Source organism: Neolamprologus multifasciatus, chromosome 10 (assembly GCF_963576455.1).
Source record: "Neolamprologus multifasciatus chromosome 10, fNeoMul1.2, whole genome shotgun sequence".
Taxonomy (NCBI): domain Eukaryota; kingdom Metazoa; phylum Chordata; class Actinopteri; order Cichliformes; family Cichlidae; genus Neolamprologus; species Neolamprologus multifasciatus.
In genome coordinates, this window is record NC_140448.1 from 7,964,774 (window position 1) to 7,978,790 (window position 14,017).

The window sequence follows — 14,017 nt, forward strand, 5'->3', positions numbered from 1 at the left end:
TGTTTGGGACAGAGATAGGTGTGAATGAACAGCAGTTTGGAAGTTGAGTGTAGTTAAGGAATGAAGTTTCATTTTCAACGGTGCTACCAACAGGCCAAGCAGACACAATTTTTATAAGAAAAGTTTGCATTTATCTACATGTCAGCATTAAAGTGTATTAAATGGGTGGTAATTATTTCTATGAAATCTAAATGTCACATAAATATAAGTGCTTCCTGAAAAGTCTTCAGTTGATCCAAGAGGCTGCAGTGAGAGTACTGACAGGATATTTAAAAGTAGAATGGGAGGCAGGGCCTTCAGTCCCTGTTGTGTATAACCAACTCCCAGTTTGAATTTGGTAAACAGGCACCCTCTCTACTTTTAAAATTAGACTTAACACTTTTTCTTTTTGATAAAGCATATAGTTACTTACTAATGCTGCAAAAGGCCGAGGCTGCTGTGGGACTTCCCATGATGAGTGTTTCTTCTTCACTCACCTTTTCCACTCACTATGTGTTTTATACACAACTCTACATTTAATCATTAGTTATTATTAATCTCTGACTCTCTTCCACAATGTGTTTTTCATCCTCTCTCCCGAATTCCCCAACTGGTCGTGGCAGATGGGTGACCCTCCCTAAGCCTGGTTCTGGTTGGAGGTTTCTTCCTATTAAAAGGGAGTTTTTCCTTCCCACTGTCACCAAGCGCTTGCTCATAGGGGGTGGTATGATTGTTGGGGTTTCCCCTGTATTATTGTAGGGTTTTTACCTTACAATATAAAGCCCCTTGAGGTGACTATTTTTGGTGTATTTTTGGCACTGTGTAAATAAAACTGAATTGAATTGCAGCAATCCTCATTTTATTACAAAACTCATATCTTGGAGCTTTTAGTGTTTAAGTGTGATATCTGAAGAGAGACTGAGAGCAGACAGAGCAGAGTGTCTGTGACAAGTTGTTTAGTTTCATTTTTTTCTGTTTGCGACGGTGAAAACTAAAAAATAAAATGAAAACTGAGAACACTGGTTTAAGTCGCGTTTATCAGGTTGGCTGTAGAGGATATTTGACTTCATTATTGAGTTACTGTATGCATTTCCCCAGTAATGTTAATGAAATCTGAAGATGGACATGGTGGAAAATTGGGTCATTTTGAGGGCAATTTGCGAAATATAAATCTACAGCGTAATGAGTCTCCGAGCAGCTGTCAGTAGTCAGCCGCTTGGAGACACCGGTGACTACAGAGAAGCTTCGTGACGTCTCAGCCTCCTAAAGGCAGGATGAGAAATATCCTCCTGGGCTGTTTATAAAGGGTTAATTAACACTGAAAAAAACCCATCAGCAGAGACTACCAGATAGGATGCAGCTATTTATTTGTTTATAGTGTTTTCAACTGACAGACATGGGAATAACTTTTCTGTATCCAAGCTTGGAACCACAAGCATGTAATGGAGACTGATTAGACAAAGTAATGTGAACTTTAGCCTCAGTGCTCCATTTATGCCCAATTCACTTCATTACTGAGGTCCAGCTCTTGGAACCAATGAGCTGCTGGGCTGGGTTTGTATCATGTCTGAGAGATTTATTTTCCTTTTTCTTTCCTCAAACTCAGGAAGATCTCATCACACGTGCAAAGAGACTAATAAAAACATTATGCACAGATGTGGAACAGAACCCTCACATTAACTTTATCACGCATGTGTTAGATACCCTGTTGGTGTGTGTTTACATCAGAATTCAGTAGTTCTGGTAAAGCTTATTCCCACAGGCTGCCAAACTTCAGCTGATTACTTCAGCAAAGCCACTCATTTTTTGTCCTGGAAGAAATTAAACTTGACCTGGTTAGCATTAAACTCTTTAGTGTCAACACACTTACTGCTGATGACGTTTGTGGTTAGAGTACCATATACGCATGAAGGAAAAAACATGGCAAAAAGCCCGAAAGTACACAAACTGTACACACCTTAGTGATTGTGTGTGTGTCTGTGTGTGTGGGTGTGTGTGTTTAGGAATAACTTGGGTCTATGACCAATGGAGCGAGTTAATCTTTACATGCGGCAGTAACACTCACAACTAAAATATTTGATTTATCCCAAAATATAGTCAGAGAGAAGTCGTCTTCTTCAAAAATTGATCAGTTTTGGTCATTTTGTAAGGACGATTTCTAAAACAGTGCTGTTGTTTTGCCTCCGTCTGTGCTTTCGTGTGGGTAAACCTGCATAGGGAAGAAGACGTCACTCACATCCACTGCAGAAAACAAACTTTAGACATAACATCTTAGCCAAAACGGGATTATGATTTTTTTCCCATTTTGCAAGGCCTAAGGTTTATCTAACCAACCGAATGAAAAAGATTAGCCAAGTTTGTGAGAAGTATTGACATTTCCGTACACAGTGACGAAGGAGGGTTTTTTTTCCCCAAAATTAATAATTTGCAAGCTTACAGAGAAATCAAGGTTAAAAATGTTCATTAAAGTAGTAGTTTAATACTTTAATACCTCAAACAAACCTCCCAATTAATGGCTCAGCTACCCACACAGTACTTCCTTTGTCTCATAACTGAAAGTGTTCAGTCTGCATCAGTCAGCCACAAGATTAAAACCACAGGTAAAGCACGTGATATCAATCACCTTGCAATGTTCTTGTTCTTACAATGTCCCAAGCACACATCCTAAAGGGACCCCTACAGAAGCCCAACATTGGCCTGCATAGACATTATTATTTCACAGCAGCCACAGTGATATGAAATATTAGATAAACACTGGCATTAAAAAAGGTTGTGTATCGTGACTAACACCTGTGTTTACCTTCTATTTTCCATTACAATGGCTGCTGTGAAAAAGCTCTTTGTCTTGAAGTTCAGATGTTGATTCAGATGTTAAGGCCACCCTGGGTGACCTGTAGTAACCTAAAGGTGATCACTTCGTTATTGATTTATGTATACTACTTTTGTTTCTTACAAAATGCACATAGAACTGGTGACATGCCCTCTCAACCCTGCACTGTTTATGATTAACAAATGGTGGGACCACGATACATATTTGTGTGCCTTACAGAAATGGTTGTAGATGAGGTTTGCTAAAGCTAGCTAAACTTGCCTACAAACACCTGAAATAGGGAAAATATAACCACATGAAAGAGAAGAGACAAGTTAGGCAGTCTCCGCTTTTTCTTGCAAGAAACTTCATTGGGAAGAACCAGACCGGTTTAGCCTGGGCTTAAAAAAATATCAGGAATGGCGTTCCTCCAGTTTAATGAGTACTCACATATGATAAATCTCAGTTTAATAAATAATACCAAGAGTTTCTGTGCAGTTTCTATCACAGTGTGTCTGCAGGTTAAGGGTCCAGATGCGGGGCGGGATCAGTGTCTGATAAATCCACTCTCAGATGGAAAAGGAGCTAAGGAAGGGAGGACATAAGAGAATGAATGATACTAATTTTGTGTTATTTAAAGCTCAGACTAGGCAGTTAGGGCAGAATTGGGGTGAAGTTTATATAACCCCCAACTCCAAAAAAGTTGGGATTCTGTTTAAAATATAAACAAAAACAGAAGGCAATTACAATTCTTGTAGTAAAAGACACATTTTATTCACAATAGAACACAGAAAATATATCAACAGTTTAAATAGAGAAAATGTACCGCTAAGAAAAAAATAAGGTAATTTTGAAGTTGAGGGCAGCAACACACTTCAAAAAACGTGAAACATGAAATAGGGACATGTTTCTCACTGACATCATCTCCTCTTCTATCAGCAACAGACTGTAAACATCTGGAAATAGATGAGGCTGGCAGATGGGAAATTTGATACATCATTTTATTTAGATTTTACACAGTGTTACAGCATTTTTTTTAAATGGGGTTGTAGTAATGAGCTATGTTGTACTGGTGCAGTCAGGCTGTTGTATTAATGGCCACTGTTAGTTTATGTCAAAGGTCAATGCTCCTTAAGAGAGACAGGCAACCATTCACGCTCACATTCACAGCTGATGGTGACTCTAAACCTAGGGCCAGTTTAGAGTCACCAATCCACCTGACGTGCATGTCTTTTGGCCATGATGGATGGCTGGGGTGGCTTGGACTACTACTGAAAACTAAGTTGTTTTAAACAATAAGAACTAAACTGAAAAAGCAAACCCACTGTGTGGGCATTAGTGTGGTTAAGGCTACGTAAGCAAAGAGATGCCACACACTTTGTCCACACTACTGCAGCAACCAAAATTTAGTCAAACCATTGTAGTCAATATTCTGGGAAAGATAAGCAATAGTTTATGAGTCATATTATTTCTCAATCAAAAAATACAAACTACAATTTCTTTCTTAGTTTTAACTTATACTGTTTCTTGTCTTGTTATTAATTTCAAATTTTTAGAGAAGCCTAAAATGTTCTTAAAAGAATAGTTCAACACACTTGCTGTTAAAATGTGTGTGTGATCACTCCTTTGACTAACCACTCAGTATTTCCTATATAATGACAGGCAGCAGAGAGCAAGAAACTGATGATTTTGGCATTCACGTCACCACTTTGTTTCATAACTGAAAGTGTTCAGTCTATCTGTACCAATCAACCACAACACTAACAGCACTGACAGGTAACAACTAACATCCATCATCTAGCTGCAGTGCAACCTTGGCTGCTAACCTTCATGTGGAAGTTCTTTTGACACGTACCACCCCTCTAAACACGCAAACTTCTCAGGCAACAGGCCTCCGCAGTGGACCCATAAAAAACACCTAAAGTTTGTTGCTGTGAGATATGAGTGCTAACCACTGTGCCACTATCCTTCTACTGCTGAAAGAACAAAACACACTTTGGTATCCAACTCAAACTAAGCCAAAATTCCAGCTATTTGTTTTCTTCACTGCTTATCCAGCTTAAGGTCGTGGGGTTACTGAAGCCTGACCTAGCTGTCACAGGATGAGAGGCAAGGTATGTCCCAGATAGTTTAGCCCTTAGGTTTGAAACTGGGGACCTAGGGGCCAAAAAATAAACAAACAAATAAATAAAAACTACATTTTAAAAAAAATGTATAACTACAATAACATCGGCTCAAACAGTAGATGTTAATCCAACTTCCTGAGCAAGCTAAGCTGGCTTTAGCTTTATATTTATTATACAGACATACAAATCTGTCAAAATGTTGAAGTATCTGTTTTTGAACAATTTATACTAGATTTGTTACCAGAAGCTGATAGTCCCGTGTTCCTTAAAATAAATACGAGCAGCTTTGTTTATAACTTGAGAAACACTGAAGGACAAATTTTTCACAAAGTCTAAATATTTCAGTGGAGCAAAAGAGCTGATAACGATTTGTTTTCCCCATATAAGAAAAGATTATTTCCAAGGAAGAGTACTGGAACACACTTCTGGGCCAATCTCTGTTCTGAAGTTTCATATCTTAAAAGTTTAGCAAATCAAAGTGGACTGTTTCCAGTTTGTCTAATCAAAAGCTCTGTGTTTTCCAAGTGTGTTTGTGTTTGTGTGAGATCTGGTGTGGTTTAACTCACCAGGGAGGGTTTGATGCCAATGCTCTCAGCTGCCTGGAAAGCTAGAGTCAGATTCCGGACCTGAAGAAAAAAAACAAACAAAAAACGCTCATATCGGGAAACAGAGAAAATATGAACGTCTCGGTCATTCGGCAACACCACACATGCAGGAAGAATCAGAAACAATAAGCTCACAAATACCATAATAAACCATACAATATCCCAAGAGACCGTTAGAAGCCTACATAAGCCTCTGCTTTTCTGTGTCCATATTGACTCATGTTTATCTGATAAGTTTAAAGCCATACTGGTTGAGAGCTATCTGGAAATCCAATTTAGATCCCCTTGAAGCCTGTAACACAAAACTGTTTGTGTTTGTATAATTACATCTCTACAGAAAGCACATGATGAGTGTAAAGAACAAAGTAACCCCTCCATGTGAGCACTGCTGATAGAAAGTCAAACTCATCAACGTACTGAATGCTATGCTTCTCCCTAACTTGGGTTAAAATTTTCTCTTTCTTTCCTTCGTACCGAGAGCACAGGTCCCCGACTCATGAATAGAAACTCTTGTGATCTCTTGTGATCGCTCAAACCTTCATATTAACTGCCTTGAGGCAGATAATATCACAGCTGGGATGACGAATTGATAAATTATGAATTCTTAATAATTAGTTCTGCAGCTGCAGACCTTCACCTAAAATACAGGTTCGCCTATAATGTCATCTTTCTTAAAAATTCCGTATGATAAAGGGGTGAAGGAGGGCAGCAGTGGGAATACTGGGAGGACAGATTACACTGGGAGAAAGGTGGGTGTTTGGGCCTTGGGGAAAGTCACTCAGCAAGAGTTATTAAAGGCAATGCAGCTCAATTGAATTATTCAGAGAGAGATAGGTTGTGCAATGTTTCTGTCGTCACCTTAATGTTACACTTTCACACTGAGATAACCCTGTGTACGCACGCCTGCATCACTAATTTGTCACGTAGGATGTGTCAGGCCTTGTCGGAGGTGTTTGTCTATTGTTTTAATCTTGTAGCGGTGGGGTGAAGGACCCACAGTCCCCAGAGAGGAGCCATATTGTTTGCAGCACTACTGTATGTACCACCTGCATGTCTGCATTACACAGCCGTCAGCACTGAGCTATAACTGCTGCTCAGTGCTCCAAATCACTTAGACTATAGAAATGGCTACATTCATAATTCATACTGTCTCTTACTGCAAAATGAACAATGTGGCAGTGCTATAAAACTTAAACATATATGTACAGGAAGCTGGTAATATGCGAGTTAATGATGGAAAAAATGTCTCCTGCAAAATAGCTTCAGAGTATTACAGGGCTGTTATCGTCCTCCTGGTGATCTTTCACATGAACACATCAGAGGTTGATCATTTTTATGGCTGACATTCTACTCAAACAAGATGTTGGAGCTTTATGTGCACTTCTGGAGACTGAGTTGTCAGGTTGAACGTGCACTTTGCCCTGCAGCCTTAATCAGAGAGAACATTCATCCTGAGACTGAAGAAATAAAAAGATGAAAGCAGGCAGAGTGAGTTCATCAAACAAACAAAAAAAGATACAAGCGGCTTCTCTGAATTTGAGTTGGAATTCAGAGAAGACAGACAGATAAACGTCAAAATATCTGTCTGTCACTTAATCTTACATAGGTGAAATTTTTTTTCCAGCATTTAGTCAGAGAGTGCTGCAGTAACCTCCAACAGTATGCACTTTTCTCTACATGTGAGTTTACTCCAGCGCACCGGTACAAGCTGACATGAAACCAGAAATTTGCTCAAATATGGGTGTATTAGCTCGTGCGGGTTATGACCCAGTGATCACTGTGAGAGAGAATTCATCCTAAGAATAAGAAAAATGACCCTGACTGCATTAAACATTGGAATACCATATAAGACAATATTAAATCATTTCATATATAAAAAAATTAATAATGGAGCAGCTCCTAAAATAGTAAAACAGGCAATAAAGATAAATATATAAATAAGTCAAGATCAGTATATTTCCAGGTAGAGGAGGGCGATATGACCAAAAATATTTATCACGATATACATTTGAAAATTTGCGATAAAGATATAACTGACGATATAATTGACACTAGACAAAATACTTTACAACTCCACAACTTTATTAGTGCAGAAAAACCAAACAAAACATCAATGTATTTTCACTTAAACAAGCAGCTGTTTTTTATGTGCATTAAAGTTATAAAATATAAAAAATTAACAGTGCAAATGCAAATTCCTTGCTGACAGTTTAACCAAAAAGCATTTGCAGTGGAAATTGATTGGCCGACATATCCTCAGCATAACCATGTATAATATCCACAAAACTTAAAAAGAGGTTATACACACAATACGGTAATATTATGTTGAAGCACAGTAGTATCACTCTGCGAGGCTACTGTCTACCATAACTGTAATGCTCCATCAAGCGGTGCAGGTTTGTAGCTTAGCAAAGTCGTACTGAAACATTTGACAGATTTTTGAGCGCCGTGTACCACATGAAATCGTTTAGAGGTCAGTAAACACAACCAGAATTCATACATAAGGGGCACTGTCGATTTTCAGAAAAATCAAAGGATTGAGTTTTAGTATTTTCCATATTTTCCAAAAAACGCGGTAATAGCGACAGCCAGCTAGCGTGCTCTACAAAAAATAGTGCTTTGTTGTGTATCTGACCGACGAAAGCTAAACGAGTTCCACACCACTGAAGTTGCAGCATTTTTACAAACCAATTCATCCGTTTCATTCAACGATCTGCTTTCGCGCTTCTAATTCTCTGTCACCTCCATGCTGTTTCCGCAATGTGAGTATGAAAACAAAGGCACTGCGCATGTGCGCTTTACCCATATTCTATCGCGATATTTCATTTTCTTATCGTTGCCCAACATTATATCGGTATTACCGTGAACGGTATAATATGGCCCAGCCCTATTTCCAGGCTTATCTTATTTCTCTCTGCTTTAAAAAAAACATTAAATTAGACAAGTCACGTATTTAGGAGTGACAAGCGCGTCCACACTTTGGATAGCGAAGTAACCTGGAATGTAGTTTGCAATGGAAAAAAGAGGAAAATAAAAACTGCAATTCTTTTAAAACAGCAATGATGTCATAGAACATACTTTAGCAACATTTTTTTTTCTGGCACAACTTCACCCACTTCCAAGGTACATGGAGAAGACAAGGATCTGATGACGTGAAGACTCAGTGACACTAAAAGTGTTAGAGACCAACTTTACCCGATAGACCACCTAATAGAAGGTACTTTAGTCAGGACCACAACAGTCAAAAGATTTTCCTGATCTGCAGTGAGTGATATCAGGCCGTATGATCTTCTGTTTAACATACATGGAAAGCCACTGGTGGGAAGAAGTATCACAGAAGACAGCAGGCATCAGTGACAACACCCCCGAGTCATTCTAACTACCAGAAATCTCGAAGCACAGGTCGAGGGGGCGGTGTGGCAGCAATTTTTCACACCAGTCTATTAATTAATGAAAGACCAAGACAGACTTTTAATTCATTTGAAAGCCTGATGCTTAACATTGTCCACCCCAGCTGTGAAACTCAGAAACCAGTCTTACTTGTTATCATCTATCGTCCACCTGGGCCTTACACAGAGTTTCTGTCTGATTTCTCAGACTTTATATCTAATTTAGTTCTGAGCTCAGATAAAATAATTATTGTGGGTGATTTTAACATCCATGTTGATGCTAAAAATGACAGCCTCAACATGGCATTTAATCTGTTGTTAGACTCAATTGGTTTCTCTCAAAATGTAAAAGAACCCACCCACCACTTTAATCACACTCTAGATCTTGTTTTAACATATGGCATAGAAACTGAACATTTAACAGTGTTTCCTGAAAACCCTCTCCTGTCTGATCATTTCTTGATAACATTTACATTTACAATAATTGATTACGCAGCAGTGGAGAGTGGACTTTATCAAAGTAGATGTCTTTCTGAAAGCGCTGTAACTAAGTTTAAGAATATAATCCAGCCACTGTTATCATCGTCAATGCCCTGTACCAACACAGAGCAGAGCAGCTATCTGAACGCTACCCCAACAGAGGTCGATTATCTTGTTAATAATTTCACCTCCTCACTACGTACGACTCTGGATACTGTAGCTCCAGTGAAAACTAAGGTCTCTAATCAGAAGTACCTGACCCCGTGGTATAATTCTCAAACACGTACCCTAAAGCAGATGACTCGTAATCTGGAGAGGAAATGGCGTGTCACAAATTTAGAGGATCATCATTTAGCCTGGAGAAATAGTTTGTTGCTTTATAAGAAAGCCCTCCGCAAAGCCAGAACAGCTTACTACTCATCACTGATTGAAGAAAATAAGAACAACCCCAGGTTTCTCTTCAGCACTGTAGCCAGGCTGACAAAAAGTCAGAGCTCTTTTGAGCCAACCATCCCTTTAACGTTAACTAGTGATGACTTCATGAACTTCTTCACAAATAAAATTTTTATCATTAGAGAAAAAATTACCAATAATCATCCCACAGATGTAATATTATCTACAGCTACTCTTAGTTCCATTGATGTTAAGTTAGACTCTTTTTCTCCAATTGATCTTTCTGAGTTAACTTCAATAATTACTTCCTCCAAACCATCAACGTGTCTTTTAGACCCCATTCCTACAAAACTGCTCAAAGAAGTCCTGCCATTAATTAATTCTTCGATCTTAAATATGATCAACCTATCTCTAATAATCGGCTATGTACCACAGGCCTTCAAGGTGGCTGTAGTTAAACCCTTACTCAAAAAGCCATCTCTAGACCCAGCAGTCTTAGCTAATTATAGGCCAATCTCCAACCTTCCTTTCATATCAAAAATCCTTGAAAGAGTAGTTGTCAAACAGCTAACAGATCATCTGCAGAGGAATGGTTTATTTGAAGAGTTTCAGTCAGGTTTCAGAGTTCATCACAGCACAGAAACAGTTTTAGTGAAGGTTCCAAATGATCTTCTTATGGCCTCTGACAGTGGACTCATCTCTGTGCTTGTCCTTCTTGACCTTAGTGCAGCATTCGATACTGTTGACCATAATATCCTATTAGAGCGATTAGAACATGCTGTAGGTATTACAGGTATTGCACTGCAGTGGTTTGTATCATATCTATCTAATAGACTCCAATTTGTGCATGTAAATGGAGAGTCCTCTTCACACACTGAGGTTAATTATGGAGTTCCACAGGGTTCAGTGCTAGGACCAATTCTGTTTACATTATACATGCTTCCCCTAGGCAGCATCATTAGAAGACATAGCATACATTTTCACTGCTATGCAGATGACACCCAGCTCTATCTGTCCATGAAGCCAGATAACACACACCAATTAGCTAAACTGCAGGAATGTCTTAAAGACATAAAGACTTGGATGGCCACTAACTTTCTGCTTCTTAACTCAGATAAAACTGAGGTCATTGTACTCGGTGCTGAAAAGCTTAGAAATATGGTATCTAACCAGATTCTTACTCTGGATAGCATTACCTTGGCCTCCAGTAACACTGTGAGGAACCTTGGAGTCATTTTTGACCAGGATATGTCCTTCAACGCACATATTAAACAAATATGTAAGACTGCGTTCTTCCATTTGCGCAACATCTCTAAAATTAGAAATATCCTGTCTCAGAGTGACGCTGAAAAACTAGTTCATGCATTTATTACTTCCAGGCTGGACTACTGCAATTCATTATTATCAGGATGTCCAAAAAACTCACTGAAAAGCCTTCAGCTAATCCAAAATGCTGCAGCAAGAGTACTGACAGGGACTAGAAAGAGAGAGCATATTTCTCCTGTTTTGGCTTCCCTTCATTGGCTTCCTGTTAAATCCAGAATTGAATTCAAAATCCTGCTCCTCACATACAAGGTCTTAAATAATCAGGCCCCATCTTATCTTAATGACCTTGTAGTACCATATCACCCTATTAGAGCACTTCGCTCCCGCTCTGCAGGCCTACTTGTTGTTCCTAGAGTATTTAAAAGTAGAATGGGAGGGAGAGCCTTCAGTTTTCAGGCCCCTCTTCTGTGGAACCAGCTTCCAGTTTGGATTCAGGAGACAGACACTATCTCTACTTTTAAGATTAGGCTTAAAACATTCCTTTTTGCTAAAGCATATAGTTAGGGCTGGACCAGGTGACCCTGAATCCTCCCTTAGTTATGCTGCAATAGATGTAGGCTGCCGGGGGATTCCCATGATGCATTGAGTTTTTCCTTTCCAGTCACCTTTCTCGCTCACTATGTATTAACAGACCTCTCTGTATTGAATCATATCTGTTATTAACCTCTGTCTCTCTTCCACAGCATGTCTTTTATCCTGTCTTCCTTCTCTCACCCCAATCGGTCGCAGCAGATGGCCCCGCCCCTCCCTGAGCCTGGTTCTGCCGGAGGTTTCTTCCTGTTAAAAGGGAGTTTTTCCTTCCCACTGTCGCCAAAGTGCTTGCTCATAGGGGGTCATATGATTGTTGGGTTTTTCTCTGTATCTATGAAGCGCCTTGAGGCGACTTTTGTTGTGATTTGGCGCTATATAAATAAAATTGAATTGAATTGAATTGAATTGAATTGAATTGAATTGAATTGAATAGATATGACACTGATAGTCAGATATATCAAGTCAGGTATAATATGAATGTAGGTGCCAGGGCGGAGGCGGGTTGCAAAGTACCTTGCAGATATGCAGAAGCTGTTTAAGCTGTTTCAAGGTTAAAACAGCTTAAAGAGCATGCTCTACATGTTCTGGGCCCTGACATCAGCTCATCTGCTGATGACCAGTCAGTGCTCCACACAGAGAACAGTGTGAATTCAGCCTTGCGTAAGTACTGCTCCAAACATGAGTTATCATGACTGATAAACAAAGAACCAAATGTGGCATTAAGGATTAAAAGTGTCAAAAAAAACAGCAAAGCACAATTTACTAATTGAAGTAATCTAATAAATTTACATTTATACATTAATTTGCTTACTTGTAGACACTCATTGCTATAAGTCTCTCCTGGTTTGAACCTAAAATTTCAATCACCAGTTCAGCTCTTGTCTAATTTGATGGACAAACTAATGGGGCAGAAGCATCTCTCAGGTCCTGTGTGAGATCTTTGGTGGATTCTTTTTCTAATTCTTGAGGACATGACTTTCAGGTGTTGTCTGAATGTGCTTGACTTTTAAGGACGCACAGCGGAACATATGAATAAAATAGCAGTCCAAAAAATTTCCAAAAAAAGGTTCAGAAGACCTTAAAAAAGCCCAGAGAACTATTGTTCAAGACCACTTTAAAAATCACATGAAAGTCTGGCTCGATCGAAGCAAAACGTGAAGAAACTAGGGGTTTTGCACAGTACTATAAATACAATTGATAATGTACATCTGCATCTGTTTTATAAATACTTAGAACTTATAAATGCAATATATAGATTTCCAATGGGTTTCGTTGTTTAAGCGGTTCTGATTAACTGCTGGTGAGCCACTGTGTGTGTACGTGTTTGCGTGATTGCATGTGTGCTCAGTGTTCCTGTATTTTTCTACCTTATCTTGACTGATGAGTTCGTGGTAAGGGATGTGGGCAGGCAGATATGTGTGCAATAGGGCACAGAAAGCCAGGCCATCACTCCAACTGCTGCTGAAGTTGGTCACATCGATATTCTGAAGGCACAAGGAAAAAAAGAAAAAAAAAAGTAAAAGAGATTTAAAAAAATGAATTAGAGCAACATAATTTCAATAAAAATAATGATAATCAGCATAAAGTGCTAATAATTCAGGTAGAAGCACTAACAGCCTCTTGACAACATCACCATGTGGTGAAAAAGAAATCCATTAGGTCATAAAATCAAAGGAAAAATAATTAAAATTTAATCAAATTTGAAAGACGCAGAACAGCAGAAGAGTCCAGTCATGGATATTAAGAGGATCTTCTTTCTTGAATCACTTCAAAACAACAATGCTATCTCTGATCTCCTCTGAGTGAAGGACATGCATAACAGCACGTCCAGTTTGTTTGGTTTTAGTTATGTGATTCTCAGAGCATCATCACCTCGTGCACGGAGCATACAGCATATTCAGAGTATGATAACAGGAGAGGAGCTCGGAGGACACACTTCCTCTGGGCCATTGTTTGGAGGGTGCAGACTCTCTGTATAACAGATAAGTTATTTACAGTCTTCCTGTTTCATCCCTCTCATACGCTTTGGGAACAGAGCTCACAGCAAGGGAGGCCCCCGTGAGTCATGGGTACGTGTGTTAGATTCCTTCCATATATTATATGAAACTGGGGAAATTTACACTGCTTTGATCTGGATTCATCCTGATAAGGTGGAAATAATCTAAGAGTCCTAAAAGTAGATATTCATTTGTTTTGTTTTAGCATGGTAACATGCAAAATAAATTAAAGCTACAATATGAATCTAAGAGCTATTAGATTCACATAGCATAGTATATTCTAGTTTCATGTAATAGAAAGCACAGCTAAGGATAATGGGACTGTCATTAGTTTTCCATCATCTGGTCATGAAGTATGAAACAATTAACCATCCTTGTTATG

General features: G+C 39.0%; 1 protein-coding gene across 7 annotated transcripts in view; it reads right to left on the reverse strand.

The window, feature by feature from the left end:
• specc1 (sperm antigen with calponin homology and coiled-coil domains 1) overlaps window positions 1-14,017 on the reverse strand; it is a 79,851-nt gene that overhangs the window by 1,409 nt on the left and 64,425 nt on the right. For 4 of the 7 annotated variants that reach the window (XM_085175559.1, XM_085175560.1, XM_085175565.1 and 1 more), the window contains 2 exons: window positions 13,006-13,122; window positions 5,481-5,540 (listed from right to left, as the gene is read on the reverse strand). In XM_085175559.1, coding sequence (XP_085031685.1) covers window positions 5,481-5,540; window positions 13,006-13,122 — 177 coding nt within the window. Of the gene's footprint in view, window positions 1-16; window positions 4,946-5,480; window positions 5,541-13,005; window positions 13,123-14,017 lie in introns of those variants that run through there. The other 3 variants (XM_085175561.1, XM_085175564.1, XM_085175562.1) reach the window with 3 other exon arrangements.